Source organism: Doryrhamphus excisus, chromosome 3, assembly GCF_030265055.1.
Source record: "Doryrhamphus excisus isolate RoL2022-K1 chromosome 3, RoL_Dexc_1.0, whole genome shotgun sequence".
NCBI classification, from domain to species: domain Eukaryota; kingdom Metazoa; phylum Chordata; class Actinopteri; order Syngnathiformes; family Syngnathidae; genus Doryrhamphus; species Doryrhamphus excisus.
Window position 1 is genome coordinate 17326966 of NC_080468.1, and position 18270 is coordinate 17345235.

General features: G+C 41.4%; 1 protein-coding gene across 9 annotated transcripts in view; it reads left to right on the forward strand.

Moving 5' to 3' along the window:
* The first annotated feature begins 907 nt into the window (after positions 1-907).
* The window catches only part of dgki (diacylglycerol kinase, iota), a 44122-nt gene continuing 26759 nt past the window's right edge, over positions 908-18270 (forward strand). For 8 of the 9 annotated variants that reach the window (XM_058066116.1, XM_058066117.1, XM_058066122.1 and 5 more), the window contains exon 1: positions 909-1343. In XM_058066116.1, the coding sequence (XP_057922099.1) occupies positions 1114-1343 (230 nt within the window). In that variant the 5' untranslated portion in view covers positions 909-1113. Of the gene's footprint in view, positions 1344-18270 lie in introns of all 9 variants that reach the window. The other variant, XM_058066121.1, reaches the window with a different exon arrangement.

An 18270-nucleotide genomic window follows, 5' to 3' on the forward strand; every position in this document is an offset into this window, starting at 1 on the left:
GCTTGGCTGGAAATGAAATGAACTCCATTCTAGGCCGAAAGGAGTCTCATGGTTGTCCTTTTGAGGCGTTCAGGTCCCGAAATAGACCAGCTCATCTGTGAAGTGCGAATCGCCCAAATATCTCTTCACACACACACACACACACACACACACACACACACACACACACACACACACACACACACACACACAGTGTCACGTGGTTGACCGCTGGATGGAAGTGTCCAATTGAAGAAGGACATGACAGGCGGAGCAGCTGCAGTCCTTGAACGCAGCATATGTGTGCTCGTTTGTAGCTCACCCCCTGCCCTACTTTCTGACTGATGATGCTGCACAAAGAAGGAGGAGGAGGAGGAGGAGGAGGAGGAGGAGGAGGAAGAGAGGAATATCCCACAATGCCATGCTCCGTGTCCCTGCGTGGATGGATGCTGCAGAGGCCGAAGAATGGCGTGATCGCCGCCTTCTGTTTGAAAGCCGCTCACAATTTCAACACGACAAAATAAGACACTTCCGGTTTGGTTCGGCGGGATAAATATTTCCGTTATTATCGAGCTATTCGTTGGTACTTTTGTCAAAATCTTACATTCATCGTGAACTATATTCATTTGTCAAAGTTAGCTGGGATAGGCTCCAGCACACACGTTCCCCTCACGGGAACAAGCAGTATAAATAATGTACGGGTAGGAGACAGTAAATATCAATACAAGACCATCAAATGTTTAGAACAGGGCGGACAAACAAGGGATAATCATTATACGACGTCAATCGCTAATAATTTAAACACGGAACGTAACAAAAGTCGGCAAGCGGGGCGTTTGTTTACATAATAAAGCGTTCCGGTAGACGATATGGTTTTATTTTGGAAGGACAAACGCGCTCCCTTTCGCTGGGTTGACGTCACGTGACAGCAGCTGCTCAGAGCTCGTGAGAGCAGCTCGTGCGGCGGACCTGATCCGAGTTAGCTCTCGAGGAGGCTAGCGGCTACACGCTGGAGGACATCGTCCCCGGAGTGTCCCTCTCTGTCCCCGTTCCCTCGACATCCCCTCCCGCGGCCTCGCCGTCTGCGCACCGGGGGCGGCGGGGGGTCCGGCGCGGGGCGAGAGAGCGACCAGCATGGACCCCCGAGCCAAGGAGCGCAGCAGCCCCGCGGCGACCGGGGGCTCGGGCGCGGGGCGGCTCGCCTCCCTCGGAGCCGACGGCGGAGAGTCGGAGTCCGGAGCCGGCTCGGAGGAGGCTGCCGTCGGCTGCTGCAGCGACACGTTCAGCAGCCTGCCCGACATGGAGCAGGAGAGCCTGGAGGAGAAGCTGAGGGGGCTGGCGTTCCGAAAACAGACGTCGTATCGGTGAGTGACAGCTGACGGGATGATTCGGTGATGACGTGAATTTATGGCCGGAGCGCCATGCCGGTCCTTGACATCTTGGCTTTTAATGTGTCTCCTTTGCTGCACCGTCTCAACCCTTCCCGTTGACCACAGCTTGGTGTGTGGGAGCCTGTGGTGGTGGTTGGGGGGGTATACTATTGATTTTTGGACACTGTGTGCACGGTGCATGCGTGCGCATCGTGTTGATCGTGGAAATTCGACACAAACAACAGTTTATGTTGTCACTTTGTAGGAATGTGTGGCATTTATCCATCAACTGGAGACCAGCTAATCCAGGGGCCCCCAACCATCGGGTCGTGGTCCGGTACTGGCCCATAAGCATGCAGAAATACAATGACAATGTATTGTTATCTGACGTCACCTCGGGATCACCAAGTTGTCCAAATACGGTTTTTGCGCTGAATTTGTGAGTCCTGATGTTGGTGGAAATAGGAACTCTCTAGACGTTTACTTACGTAAGGCGCCATTTGGGGGTGCTTAGTATTCATTTAGTGTTTTCATTTGATCACCACTCCAGACCACTTCATGTCAGACTCTCCAAAAGTCTCTTCCCTAGATTTGTCCATGAAACCCGGACCAGATTGAAAACCACTTTACCGAGACTTACCTAGACTTCGGGACTACATTCATGGGTCATAATAATACAGTTTCTGATTGGTGAGACGTTTATTCTCTTTGTAAAAATGCAATAAAGGCACATGGCTCCATTTTTTTGTAGCTTCCAGACCACTTTAGACCAGGTCTAGTTCAAAAACCACTTCCCTTAGACTTCTCGAACCTGGACTGGATTAAATGCCAGACCCTGTCGGCTTCTAATAGCAGAGTTTCTGATCTGTGACCGTGCAATAAAGGCACATTCTCTGTGTTTTTCATCATCTAGCCCACCTTAGACCAGGTCCACTTTGAAAACCACTGTACGTAGACTTCTCAAACCTGGACTGGATTAAACGACAGACCCCGTCTGCTCCTAATAGCAGAGATTCTGATCTGTGACCGTGCAATAAAGGCACATTCTGTGTTTTTTTCGTCATCTAGACCACCTTAGACCAGGTCCACTTTGAAAACCACTGTACGTAGACTTCTCAAACCTGGACTGGATTAAACGACAGACCCCGTCGGCTCCTAATAGCAGAGTTTCTGATCTGTGACCGTACAATAAAGGCACATTCTGTGTTTTTTTTTCGTCATCTAGACCACCTTAGACCAGGTACAGTTTGAAAACCCCTTTACCTTGACTTCTCAAACCTGGACTGGATTCATCAGCAAACCCTAAGATTCATAATAAGACAGTCTGAGATTTGTGAAAACTTTATTCTATTTGTGAAAACCAACCTCCAAACCACCTTAGACCAGGTCCAGTTAAAAAACCATTGTACCTAGACTTCTCACACTTGGACTGGTTTAATCGACAGACCCTCAAGGGTCACAATAGCCCAGTTTGAGATTAGTGAAACCTTTATTCTTTTTGTGAAAATGCCATAAATCCACATTGGTCTGTTTTTTTGAGCATCTAGACCACTTTAGACCAGGTCCACAATTTACTTAGTCTTCTCAAGCCTGGCCTGGATTAACTGACAGACCCTGGAACAGTCTAAGAACAGTCTGATTTGTGAAACCGCAATCAGGACACATTTCTGTGTTTTTTTTTTTTTTCATAATCTTGATCACCCCAGACCACGATCAGTTTGAAAACCACTTCACCTAAACTAGATTCACTTCCAGACTCTTAAAGTTCTCCAAAATACCGTTCCTGATTTGTGAAGCCTCTTTGAAGAATAGCTACTGTAACACTGACTGGCTAGATGTCGGCAACACCGATCCCTCCTGCTACGTCTTCTTATTCTCTGGCAGACCAGGTGTGTTGTATTGTGCTCATGAGCCCAGGTAGGGCCAAATCTATTTATAGATGAATGTACGGGAACCAGTGGTTGGATTCCTATAAAGTCTGTCTGTTTCCTGTCCATCAAGTATGACTGACAGCTCCATAAACAACGACGTCGGCAGCGACAAAGGTCCTCTGAGGATGGAGACGCGAGAACGGCGTGTGTGGTGTTTTCCGAGGCGGCCATGTGGAGGAAATGGCGTTAGCCGGTCAGCGGCGATGGGGCGTAAGAAGGTCGTTTGAAGTGTCCGCCGCCAACACGCCAGTGACCATATGTGGCGAAGTGAAGGAGCTGAGAAATGATGCTGTCCAGCAGCAAATGCGTGTGTGTGTGAAAGGGGGAGGGGCTTATGCCAGCGCGTGTTTATGGCGGTGAGGCACATGTAGAATATCTGTCAGACATTCATCACAATAATGTCCCGCCTTTTATCTATTCTTAGACGCCGCCCCCCCCCCCCCTGCCCCCCTCCTCCTCCAGATGTCTCTGTGTGTGCGTTACATTCAGCCAGTAAAACATTCCACCAATTAGCCACTTAGCTGGTCAGTGTGTTAGTGCACTTCCTGTCTCTGTTAGCGCTGGTCACTGTGAGCAGGCGGGGGGTGGGGGGGGGGGGGGTGTACACTACGTTAGCGTAAGAAGCCTCTTTAGATTTTAGACAATTTGTTATTTGGGCGCCGCAGCCGCATGACAGGATGTAGTAACATTAGCAGCCACCCCGCAAACCGCACGCCACAAAGCAGTCCCGAGAGGGAGGAACTGAATGTTTGACACAGGAGAGTTTCGAGAAGAAATGATGACATTCGCCTTACCCAAGTCGTTATTAGCAATACCTGATGGCCACATGCACACTATGGACCAAAACACTGCTTGTTCTCTTTGCTGTGCACATTTATTAGCATTAGCAAGTCTGGTTTCCTTGCCTACTAAATGAAGTAAAATGTAAATACTGTATAAGGCATTCAGAAGATGCATTCAAAGACATTGTGAAGATAAAACCTGGTCCTAAACAGGTTTTTTTAATGCCATTTGTGTCTTATTTTCTATTATTATGTCTACTATATTTGGTAATAGGATTGTACAGGTGACTATAGGGGTGTTATTTCATGTCTAGAGGGCTTTAAGGTAAAAAAAAAAACATTTGAAACATCATTAACAGGTTTTCTTTGCCTAGTAAGTCTCATGGTCTCTGATTATGTCGACTATATTGGATAATAAAGGTGACTATAGGGGTGTTATTTCACATCTAGAGGGCTTTAAAGTAAAAAAAAAAGTATTTAGAAAATTATAAACCGGTTTTCTTTGCCTACTAAGTCTTATAGTCTCGACTATATTGGGTAATAGGATTGTACAGGTGACTATAGGGGTGTTATTTCACGTCTAGAGGGCTTTAAAGTAAAAAAAAAAAGTATTTAGAAAATTATAAACAGGTTTTCTTTGCCTAGTAAGTCTTATGGTCTCTGATTATGTCGACTATATTGGGTATTGTACAGGTGACTATAGGGGTGTTATTTCACGTCTAGAGGGCTCTGAGGTAAAAAAAAAAGTATTTAGAACATCATAAACAGGTTTTCTTTGCCTAGTAAGTCATGGTCTCTGATTATCTCGACTATATTGGGTAGTAGAGGTGACTATAGGGGTGTTATTTCACATCTAGAGGGCTGTAAGGTAAAAAAAATATATTTAGAACATCATAAACAGGTTTTCTTTGCCTAGTAAGTCATGGTCTCTGATTATGTTGACTATATTGAGTAATAAAGGCAACTATAGGGGTGTTATTTCACGTCTAGAGGACTTTAAAGTAAAAAAAAGTATTTAGAAAATCATAAACAGGTTTTCTTTGCCTAGTAAGTCTCATGGTCTCTGATTATGTCGACTATATTGGGTAATAAAGGCGTCTATGGGGGTGTTATTTCATGTCTTGAAGGCTCTTTTAATGTTAAAAACTCTACCTTAAAGGTCACAAATGGGTTTTCTGTGCTTAATATGTCTTATTTGCCCTCATAATGATTACCGTATTCAGTTAAACCAGTGTAAAGTTGACTGTAGGGCTGTTATTTCATGTCTAGAGGTCTCTAATGATGTTGGAATACATTTTTAGAGGGGTGTAAACAGATTTTCTAGGCCAAATATCTTATTTTTTGTTACTATGTGTGCTATCTTAGATAATAGGAATGTACAGGTGACTATAGGGGTGTTATTTCACATCTAGAGGACTTTAAAGTAAAAAAAAAGTATTTAGAAAATCATAAACACGTTTTCTTTGCCTAGTAAGTCTCATGGTCTCTGATTATGTCGACTATATTGGGTAATATGATTGTACAGGTGACTATAGGGGTGTTATTTCATGTCTAGAGGGCTCTAAGGTAAAAAAAAAGTATTTAGAACATCATAAACAGGTTTTCTTTGCCTAGTAAGTTTCATGGTCTCTGATTATGTCAACTATATTGGGTAATAAAGGTCGACTATGGGGGGGTTATTTCATGTCTTGAAGGCTCTTTTACCGTATTCAGTTAAACCAGTGTAAAGTTGACTGTAGGGCTGTTATTTCATGTCTTGAGGTCTCTAATAATTTTAGAATAAATGTCTAGAGGGGTGTAAACAGATTTTCTAGGCCAAATATCTTATTATTCGTTATTATGTGTGCTATCTTAGATAATAGGAGTGTACAGGTGACTATAGGGGTGTTATTTCAAGTCTAGAGGGCTCTAAGGAAAAAAACAAAACATCATAAACAGGTTTTTTTTGCCTAGTAAGTCTCATGGTGTCTGATTATGTTGACTATATTGGGTAATAGGAGTGTAAAGGTGGCTATAGGGGTGTTGGTTCATGTCTAGAGGGCTCTAATGATGTTGGAAAATGGGCTTAGGACGCTATAAATAGGTTTTCTGTGCTGTAGCTACCAAAATAGGAATCCTGCTTTGATGAAACTCCAGATTACTGTAAAACCAGTAGGAATGTCATGAAGATTTAAGTTTGGTTTTTCCTGTAAAACGTAGACGGGGTTGATCACGGTCTGCTACCTCGGTTCTAAAGTCATGATTCTGGTCGTTTTGGGTAAAGTCAAGGAGAATAGAAGATGCTCTGCATTTCCTGTCGGTGACGTCCAGGAAGAGATGCTCTGATATATTTAGTGTGTCATCTGCGCTCCAGGCTTTTTTTCCCCTCAATCTTTTAATGCTAGCGTTGTTTTCATAGCAACCACGAGCCGGGGTCACCCGCAGCGCGGCGGCCGCCTCCAGGAAGGATTTCCCGACAGAGGAGCCACAGTCATATCAGCGTTGCGTCACCAATAACCTCAGCGCTTCCCTGGGGAAATTACACTCCAAGGTCAAGCAGGTCAACCAGTCCGCCTCCGTCGACTGGCGGCACGCGGCTACGCTAAGCACGCTCGCTCTCCGCGTCCGGCCTGATGTCATCGCCGTGTCACACATGATGACAGACGACGGCCCTTCGCCGCTTAAGTGGTTCCAACGGACGACATCAATAATGAAGCAGCCCCTCCCCGTACGCCCCACGCAGGCTGCTCCGCTGCTCCTGCAGCCAAGTTCAATTCAGCGGAACGCCGGGATCGGCTGGGGAATTGCTAAGCAGATCACCGCGCCGCTTGGCGGTTGGTGTTGCGTGGTAACTTAGCTGATGGGGTCATCTTTTATGAGTGCCGGCTGGGTGTCCTCGGTGGGGTCACGGGTGGGCTGGAGCCTATCCCAGCTGACCAAATAAGGTGGTGAAATATTAGCAGCAGTTGCGTGAACACTAATAGGATTTCTGGCTCATCCCCGGCTCCCTTCTTGGCCTTTTCAGGAGTCCTTGGAAGTGTGTGTGTTATTTTGCCCATAATTCAGTGAGGCGAGGCGTTAAGGGATATCGGCCGACATGGGGGCCCCGCTCCTTATTAGTCGTCTGGCTGCTGGAAGAGGATTTGCCCGCTTTGGGAAAGAAGCTAAAAAAAGAAAAAGGATAAATGGAAAAGTAGAAGTTCCTCATGGAGTGTGTTGATAGAGTTGTGTGTGTTTGAGACTCCGCCGCGTAGCGACACACCAAACACTGGGGGACATCGACCATGCCGCCCTGACGGAAGTGATTAGCGATCATGCATCCATGTTTCAGGCTCCTCATTTGGAAAAAAAAGACCACAGGACAGCGGAATGCTAACATTCACTGGCAGACAGTGAATAAGGTGCGTTCAAAGGTGTGTGCGTGAGGCGTTCAGAGGTACGATGCCATCTTCTGTATGCAGTTGAAAAGTCAAGCTGCATTCACTGGCAGCCCCGTTATCATGTCTTTATGAGCGCCGGTCCACACGTAGCAAATCAAATTGGGGCGATCCACATTTAGAAAATATTTCAATAGTCAAATATTCTATTAATAAATATGAAATATATTTATTGTAATTCATAGATTATATAAAAATATCTTGTAATATATTGTTTTAATATATAATTGCAGTATATTGATTATATTATGCTATAATATTAAATATAATCGGTAATAGGAGTGTAAAGGTGACTATAGGGGTGCTATGTCATGTCTACAGGGCTCTAATAATGCTAAAAACTGTATTTAGCAGGTTGTAAATGGGTTTTCTATGCTTAATATGTCTTATTTTCTCTTATTATGTCGACTATATTGGGTAATAGGAGTGTAAAGGTGACTATAGGGGTGTTATGTCATGTCTACAGGGCTCTAATAATGCTAAAAACTGTATTTAGCAGGTTGTAAATGGGTGTTCTATGCTTAATAGTATGTCTTATTTTCTCTTATTATGTCAACTATATTGGGTAATAGGAGTGTAAAGGAGACTGTAGGGGTGTTATGTCATTCCTACAGGGCTCTAATAACATTATAAACACTCTTTAAAAGCTTGTAAACAGTCTTTCTATACCTAATATACCTTATAGTCTCTTATTATGCCAACTATATTGGGTAATAGGAGTGTAAAGGAGACTATAGGGGTGTTATGTCATGTCTACAGGGCTCTAATATTGTTGAAAATTGTATTTAGCAGGTTGTAAATGGGTTTTCTATGCTCAACATGTCTTATTTTCTCTTATTATGTCAACTATATTGGGTAATAGGAGTGTAAAGGAGACTATAGGGGTGTTATGTCATTCCTACAGGGCTCTAATAACATTATAAACACTCTTTAAAAGCTTGTAAACAGTCTTTCTATGCCTAATATACCTTATAGTCTCTTATTATGCCAACTATATTAGGTAATAGGAGTGTAAAGGTGACTATAGGGGTGTTATGTCATGTCTACAGGGCTCTAATAATGCTAAAAACTGTATTTAGGAGGTTGTAAATGGGTTTTCTATGCTCAACATGTCTTATTTTCTCTTATTATGTCAACTATATTGGGTAATAGGAGTGTAAAGGAGACTATAGGGGTGTTATGTCATTCCTAAAGGGCTCTAATCACATTATAAACGCTCTTTAAAAGCTTGTAAACAGTCTTTCTACGCCTAATATACCTTATAGTCTCTTATTATGCCAACTATATTGGGTAATAGGAGTGTAAAGGTGACTATAGGGGTGTTATGTCATGTCTACAGGGCTCTAATAATGCTAAAACTGTATTTAGGAGGTTGTAAATGGGTTTTCTATGCTTAATATGTCTTACAGTTTCTTATTATGTCTACTATATTGGGTAATAGGAGTGTAAACGTGACTATAGGGGTGTTATGTCATGTCTAGAGAGCTCGTATTTAGGTTGTTGTGATTTTCTATACATAGTATGTCTTATTTTCTCTTATTTTGTGTACTATATTGGCTAGTGGGTGTGTAACGGTGACTATAAAATATATAATATATAAAATATTTAACATAATATTTATGTGGGCTGCACGCGGCCGAGTGCTTAGCGCACAGGCCTCACAGCGGTTAGCATGCAGCCCTCACAGTTTTTTTTTTATGTTTAAGTAAAAATCATGAAAGGTGTTTACACAAAAGCAAAAGCAGTTTAGCATTTTGTTCCCTAACTGTACCCAAAAAAGGACACAACCGTGACCGTCTATTTGTGGCTGCGGTGGCTTTTTCTTGTGGCGGTCCGACGCAAATAGCTGAATGTATGGGAAATGCACGCCGTGGTCCCGCCGGCGACCGGCAGCCATGTTTACTTCCCGTTCTTGTTGTTCATTTGTGCTTTTAAAAATCTCACCCTTCCTTCCAACAAGCCCATCTGTCTCGCCCGGGCTGATAATGAACCTGCGGCGCCGCCCGCTGAGGTGACACTGACTCCATCACTGCAACGCTCCCTCACTTTGTCTCGCTGGAAAATCACTTTATCACACACCGAACACACACACACACACACACACACACACACTGCATGAGCTTTCCTCGTGGCTAAACATGCTCACATCCGAGAATCCTTTTTTTTTTAAACAATCACAGGACTATGATCTATCTGTGGCGGGACATGGGTCTGTCGTAATAACATCATGGTGAAAAAAAAAATGCAAAGCAAAAGAAAAATGTGAAGAATGACGCAATCGCCAACAGGTTTGTAACGCTAGCTTCTCCGCTGCAACTTTGTTTGCACACACACTCTCTTGGCTGCAAACATGCATGCACTGCCTGGATTAACCTTCCACATGCGTGCACGTGTGTGTGCGTGCACGTGTGTGTGTGCGTCCATGAAAGCAGGATTAAGTATGGCGCAGTCAGCACTCGCAAAGATGAAATGGCCACACACACACACACACACGAACACGAACATGCCCCCAGACACACACCTACGTACGTACGTGCACGCAACCTGGTGCAGGGATACACCATAATTAGTGAGACAGCACCTTTATCCCACCGTGTGTGTACGTGTGTGTGTGTGTGTGTCGTTAGCAAATGATGGATTTTATTCAGCAGCTGAGGCAGAGGTTAAAGAGCCAAAACACCGAGAGATCTAATTGGAACTCCCTTGCCGCGTGTGTAGCGTCATGGAGACACGGGTAGGATTTACCATCTTTTTATTGGTAATGGTAATGGTAATGGTAATGGTAATGGTAATGGTAATGGTAATGGTAATGGTAACGGTAATGGTAACGGTAATGGTAACGGTAATGGTAATGGTAATGGTTTTATTTCATATGAACATGCATCAGATTACAATTGAGTGCATCCCATAATCAGTTCCCAGTTCCACATGTCCAAAAGGAGTAGGAAGAAGCAAAGCTTATTAAATCCTACCCCTCCATCTGGTACTTTTACAATCACTAACTGTTACATTTGTTCACTTCCTGCTTTCCTAATATAATTATTTCTTTTTTACTTTATTTTATTAAATTTTTGTATTTATTTTTTGATTTATTGGAACATAAAAAAACACAGTATTGAACAAGAAAACTTAAAAAAAGTCAAAATATGTAATTATATATGAAACATGTAATTTGACAAGCATAAACTTGTAATATAATTAGGGAAAATAATGTCATGTTAGTAGCATAAAGTTGAAATATTAAGACGTTTTAATATTTCATCTCTGTACTACAAACATGACTATATAATATAATGTAATATAATATAATATAATATAATATAATATAATATAATATAATATAATATAATATAATATAATATAATATAATATAATATAATATAATATAATATAATATAATATAATATAATATAATATAATATAATATAATATAAATGTCATGTTAGGAGCATAAAGTTGAAATATTAAGACATTTTAATATTTCATCTCTGTGCTACAAACATGACAATAAATATATAATATAATATAATATAATATAATATAATAATGTCATGTTAGTAGCATAAAGTTGAAATATTAAGACATTTTAATATTTCATCTCTGTGCTACAAACATGACTATAATATAATATAATATAATGTAATATAATATAATATAATATAATATAATATAATAATGTTAGTAGCATAAAGTTGAAATATTAAGACATTTTAATATTTCATCTCTGTGCTACAAACATGACTATAATATAATATAATATAATATAATATAATATAATATAATATAATATAATAATGTTAGTAGCATAAAGTTGAAATATTAAGACATTTTAATATTTCATCTCTGTGCTACAAACATGACAATATAATATAATATAATATAATATAATATAATATAATATAATATAATATAATATAATATAATATAATATAATATAATATAATATAATATAATATAATATAATATAATATAATAATGTCATGTTAGTAGCATAAAGTTGAAATATTAAGACGTTTTAATATTTCATCTCTGTGCTACCAACATGACATTATTTTTTCTTGCCGTTTCACGAGAATGAAGAAACATGACAAGAAAATGTGCGTCATCCCACTAGCATGCTTGGACCAGGCCGCTCCAAAGTCCTCATCAGCTTTGGTGGACATGCTGCTGCGTTTTGGACCGTGGACCTTCTGCAGAAACCTTCAGCTTGAGGTCACCAACCGATGGTCGCACGTTCTCCTTCAGCAGAAGTCATGCTTCCGTTCATCACAGCAGGTCTTCCAGGGCCTGAAGCAGCAAAACCATCACACTACCACCACCGTATTTGACTCTTGCTATGATGCAAGTGAGGCCTGCGGTTCTTTGGATGTTGTTGTGGGGTCTTTTGTGACCTCTTGGAAGAGTCATGGCTGCGCTCTCTCTTTTGGTTTACCACCGGTCCATGTTTTGGTCATTTGTGGATAATGGCTCTCACTGTGTTTGGCTGGAGTCCTAAAGCTTTAGAAATGGCTTTATAGCCTGGAGGGGAAACGTTTGGACTCCCTTGTCCTGTCATCTGTAACGCTGCAGCTTATCTGGCGTCAAAGCTTGCCTCTTATTTTCTTCATGCGTATGGATATCTTTCATATGGTCTTTATGTCCATCTTTTCCGCTGCTTTGCCGTCTGCTTCTATTCTAAGCAGGAGAGGTCACATACAGATGCACCGTGTGAATATGAGGCCTCCTACACACACACACACACACACACACATTAGGAGGAGGCTGGGTGGAGAGAACATCTCTGATTTTCTGCTTGTGTCTCATGACTTCAGAATTCAGATTCATGACAACTTCTCCACTGCAAGGGTGTGTGCAGACATCATGGGAAAATCCTACATGGCACCCCCCCCCCCCCCCCCCCCCACTTGGCAACATTGATCCCTCCTGCTACATCTTCTTGTTCTCTGACAGAGCAATTCACCTAAAAGTGTGTTATGTGAGCAACGCCAACAGCTAGCACCTTATCTAGTTGGGACGGACCGCCACAAGTAAATGCTGTACTGTACTGTATATTATTTTCATCATTCAAAAATGACTTCTAACTCCTCAGTAACTACTCTAGATGTAGGTGCCTTCGTCATACGTTCCTCATCAGTTCCTCAGTAACTACTCTAAATGTATGTGCCTTCGTCATTAGTTCCTCATCAGTTCCTCAGTAACTACTCTAAATGTATGTGCCTTCGTCATTAGTTCTTCGTCAGTTCCTCAGTAACTACTCTAAATGTAGGTGCCTTTCGGCATTAGTTCCTCGTCAGTTCCTCAGTCACTACTCTAAATGTATGTGCCTTCGTCATTAGTTCCTCAATAACTACTCTAAATGTATGTGCCTTTGTCATTAGTTCCTCGTCAGTTCCTCAGTAACTACTCTAAATGTATGTGCCTTCGCCATTAGTTCCTCGTCAGTTCCTCAGTAACTACTCTAAATGTATGTGCCTTCGTCATTAGTTCCTCGTCAGTTCCTCAGTAACTACTCTAAATGTATGTGCCTTTGTCATTAGTTCCTCAATAACTACTCTAAATGTATGTGCCTTCGTCATTAGTTCCTCATTAGTTCCTCAATAACTACTCTAAATGTAGGTTCCCTAGGCATTAGTTCCTCGTCAGTTCCTCAGTAACTACTCTAAATGTATGTGCCTTCGTCATTAGTTCCTCGTTAGTTCCCCAGTCACTACTCTAAATACATATTACTTTAATATGTATGTATGAGAACCAGTGCGGCACCATGATGAGAAGTCTGGTGACTTTTACGGCCAAGTGTCCCCCTTCCTCTCCCAAAGCGTCCAGGTGGTCGTGTCGGCGTCGGAGCACGTTCATGCTGGGCCGCCACGAGCTGGAGGAGCCCGATGCCTCTCCTCCACTGCGAGAGGAAGGCGGTGGGCAGTTGGAGTCCGAGTGGGAGGAAATCATCTTGCTTCGCATCTCATCTGAATTTGACCCACAAGTTGAGTGTGCAAAAAGAGAGAGGTGAGAAAAAAGGAAGGGGGGGGGTAGATTAGGATGGAGCAAGAGAGAGGAGAGAGTTGAAGTGTGAAGGACGGATGAGGAGGAGGAGGAGGAGGAGGAGGAAGAGGAGGACGAGTGGGAAACGAGCCAAGGCCTTCGGGCAAAGCCAAGCCCGCCTACCAATGATCTCTCCTTCACTTCCATCTTCCCTTCTTTTTCTCTTTTTTTTTTTTTTACTCCTCCCACTTTTTCATCTCCCGCTCCTTCCCACCCCCACCTCCTCTTCCTCCGTCTTCATCCACTCCCAGAGGAAAGGAATGTAGGCCAGTGGGGAAGTGAAAGGAAAGGCAGGCGGTCCTGGCAAGGACAATGGCAAACCAAACGTGCACATCATCATCTTGAAAGGGATGCAGAATTCCGAGGAGAAGAAGTGTCGGACTCGGAGAGCAGATTGGAAGCGAAGGATGAGGACGTGAGCAGCGTCCCAATGTCCTCGCCGCAGCGGGATTAGGGATTCCGTGCAGGTTTTATTAAGTAGCGTCTTCCCGCGGCTAACGTGAGCGACCACGGCGATGGACATGAACGTCATGAACGTGCGTCCTTGGCGAGGAGTTCAACCCTGGTGTGCATCAAGTCAGTTGTCAATATAATAATTCCAATTCAGCTTATTTAATATTATTTTTATTATTATTTCAGCCACATTTGATATGCCTGACATGATTTCTTATATAAATAATACATGATGTAATATATAAGTATATATAAGTATACATAAGGAGTACAATCAGGTGACTATGCCACGAATGGGAAAGACGAGGCTTATAAATAGAGGGAGGAAGGCCGGAGAGGAAAGAGGCAGACTTCCTGTACGTAACCCCACACGCTCCAAACCAGGGAAGTTCCACACCTTCCACTTTCAGAGTGCTGCCGTGGTGCCCCCCCCATGCGTCTGCTGTCCTTCCAAGTCACATCTCTTAAGCCCTGACTTTCCCTCCTTCCTCTTAGCCATAAAACAAACGCACTTCCACTTCCTGTGTCCCACAGGACTGCAATGTGCAGTATTTTTATGTCTTATTTTCTCTTATTATGCCTTCTATATTGGGTAATAGGAGTGTGAAGGTGACTGTAGGGGTGTTATATCACATCTAGAGGGCTCTAATAATGTTAAAAAGCGTATTTTGAAGGTTGTAAACAGGTTTTGAATGTCTTATGTTCTCATTATGTCTACTATATTGGGTAATAGGAGTGTAACGGTGACTATAGGGGTGTTATTTTATGTCTAGGGGGCTCTAATAATGTTGAAAAGCGTATCGAGAAGGTTGTAAACAGGTTTTGAATCTCTTATTTTCTGTTAAGTTAACTATATTGGGTAATAGGAGTGTAAAGGTGACTGTAGGGGTGTTATATCACATCTAGAGGGCTCTAATAATGTTAAAAAGCGTATTTTGAAGGTTGTAAACAGGTTTTGAATGTCTTATGTTCTCATTATGTCTGCTATATTGGGTAATAGGAGTGTAAAGGTGACTATAGGGGTGTTATTTTCATGTCTAGAGGGCTCTAATAATGTTGAAAAGCGTACTGACAGGGTTGTAAACAGGTTTTGAATCTTTTATTTTCTGTTATTATGTCAACTATATTGGGTAATAGGAGTGTAAAGGTGACTGTAGGGGTGTTATATCACGTCGAGAGGGCTCTAATAATATGCGTCTGCTGTCCTTCCAAGTACACCTGCCCGCCCGGGGCCGGGAGCCCCCCGTACGTTTGTGCTTGTGCGTGTGGAGGCAGTGATCTAATCAGAGCTGATAGCAACCCCACTGCAGCTGCTCGCCCACACCCACTCCCTGTCACACACACACACTGGCCGTGGACGCTCGGCACTGCAATTAAATATATTATACTCATTACACGTAGCGGCGGGATGTAGCTTGTCTTTAAACAAGGAGGCCGTGCGGTAGAATAAGAACACGTAGCAGGAGGGTGATGGGCGGGTGATGTTGGTGGTGAGCTCCACTTCAAAACAGACACACACACACACTGGCCGTGGACGCTCGGCACTGCAATTAAATATATTATACTCATTACACGTAGCGGCGGGATGTAGCTTGTCTTTAAACAAGGAGGCCGTGTGGTAGAATAAGAACACGTAGCAGGAGGGTGATGAGCGGGTGATGTTGGTGGTGAGCCCCACTTCAAAACAGACACACACATGCACACTCGCAGGCCAACAGGGAGGAAGACGGACAGACAGAAAGGAATGTCGCATCCTTCCACAATACAGGAGAGGAAGTGTGAGGCGGGTCACCATGACACCCTGCCCCGTGTTCTCGTACATGTGTACTTGTACTTCTACACAAACACTAACTACATTTGTGTAGTTTGTGTTGTCGTTAAAGTCAACCAAAAAAATGACCACACAACAGCTGATCACCACAGCGTCAGTGTGTGTGTGTGTGTGTGTGTGTGTGTGTTGATGTCTTCCTGCTATTGTCATTTATGAAATGAGCGTTCCTGTGTGTGTTTTTGTTTTGGCCGGTTAGAGTGGGGGTTGGGGGGCGGGGGGGTTGTGAGGCATCTTTGTATTGTAGGATAACGTAAAGATTACGGTTGGCTTTCCTGTTTACCGCCACGTCAAGGGAGGCTAAGCTAGAAGAACGATGTGTACTACAGCCAGTATTGCTTGTCAGTACAAAAACAAAATGGATGCACTCATTGAGTGGGCCTTTCATTATTAAAAGCGCCGTATCGATCGGTCACAATGTGGATATTGGCCTGTGTGGACTTTGGGTCCCGTGATGACGCAGTACGCATTTACGACGCACGTGTACTGCAAGTATGTCACCAGTGACAACAACATGGCCCTTTGACCCTTGACCCCTGTAGAGCCAATCATTTTTTTTTTGCTAAGGGGTGAGAAGGAACCAGAGGTGCGAGGAAGTCGGTGTGTTGCAACTTTCAAGTCGAGTCCCAAGTGAAACCAAAATGGACTCTAACCAAAGAAAATAATGCAAATGCAATTAATCTGTTCCAGAAGGACGTACTCAAACCAAAACAGACTCTAACCAAAACAAATTTTCCCAAAGAAAATAATGTAAAGCCAATTAATTTGTTCAAGCCGGTCCGACTTGAACAAACACAGCTCTGAAAAGGGAGGACCTATGTGACCTTTGACCTCATTGGGCATGTGGAGTGGGGGGGGGGGTAGACGTGGGCTGGACATGCTAATGTTTCTGATCAACTGTTTTTTTTTCCTTCCTTCGTGAAGGTCTATGCCAGGGGTGGGCAAACTACGGCCCGGGGGCCACATCCGGCCCGCCAAGTGTTTGAATACGGCCCGTCCGTTCTTTCCAAAGTATTTAATTTAAACTCAACATACAACCTGGCATCATGGCCTGAGCCAACCTTTTGATGGTTTTATCAATTTCGTTTTTTGACATGGTCTGTTGTTTACAAGGTGCTCCTGAAAAAAGGGACACAAGCACATAATAATAATAATAATTATTATTATGATTATTAGATTATTATAATAATTATTAGAACTATTATGGTTATTATAATTATTATATTAATGCTAATTATTATATTAATTATATATAATATTATTGTTATATTTGCATATTTTACATAATAATAATATAATAATTATTATTTTAATTTTATTGTAATTATTATAATATTTTATTATTTTTAAAATATTTAAATATAAATATAAAATAATAATAGCAGATTGCATGACAATTTTACAGATACAATAATACCAGGTGGACTGTTACGTGTAAAATATATAGTCTGCCCCCCCCGTAAATTTTGTCATATCAATGCGGCCCGCGAGTCAAAAAGTTTGCCCACCCCTGGACTATGCTCTAGTTTGACCTCTGACGTGACTTTATTCTTGTAAATTTACAACTTTATTTTCTTTTTATTTGCACATTTATTTCTCATAAATTTACGACTGTCACAAATGTAAGACATTTTTCACACCTTTTTTTCCCCCACATAAATTTACGACATTATTTTGTAAGTTTGTGACTTTATTCTAGTAAATGGACTACTTTTTTCCTAATAAATTTACAAACTTTTTTCTTGTAAATGGACTACTTTTTTCTCATAAATTGACAACTTTATTCTTGTAAATTTACAACTTTATTTTTAAAGTTATTTGTTTTCATGAAATTTACGACTTTGTCATAAATGTAAGACATTTTTCACACCAATTTTTCCACATAAATTTACGACTTTATTTTGTAAGTTTGTGACTTTATTCTTGTAAATGGACTACTTTTTTCTCATAAATTGACAACTTTATTCTTGTAAATTTACAACTTAATTTTATTTTATTTGCACATCTGTTTTCATAAATTCATAAACTCATAAAATTCATAAACATTTCATAAACTTTGTCATAAATGTAAGACATTTTTCACACCAATTTTTCCACATAAATTTACTCTATTCTTGTAAATGGACTACTTTTTTCTCATGAATTTACAACTTTATTCTTGTAAATTTAGGACTTTATTTTCAGAAAAATCGACTTTATTCATGTTAATTTACAACTTTATATTTTTTAATTTGCAATTTTTTTTCTCATAAATTTACGACTTTGTCATAAACGTAAGGCATTTTCTTGGAAATTCACACCTTTTTTCCCCACATAAATTTACTACTTTATTTTTGTAAGTTGTGATTTTATTCTTGTGAATGGACTACTTTTTTTCCTCATGAATGTACAACTTTAGGACTTTATTTTCAGAAATATCGACTTTATTCTCATAAATTTACGACTTTTTTTCCTCTGAAATGTATCACTTTT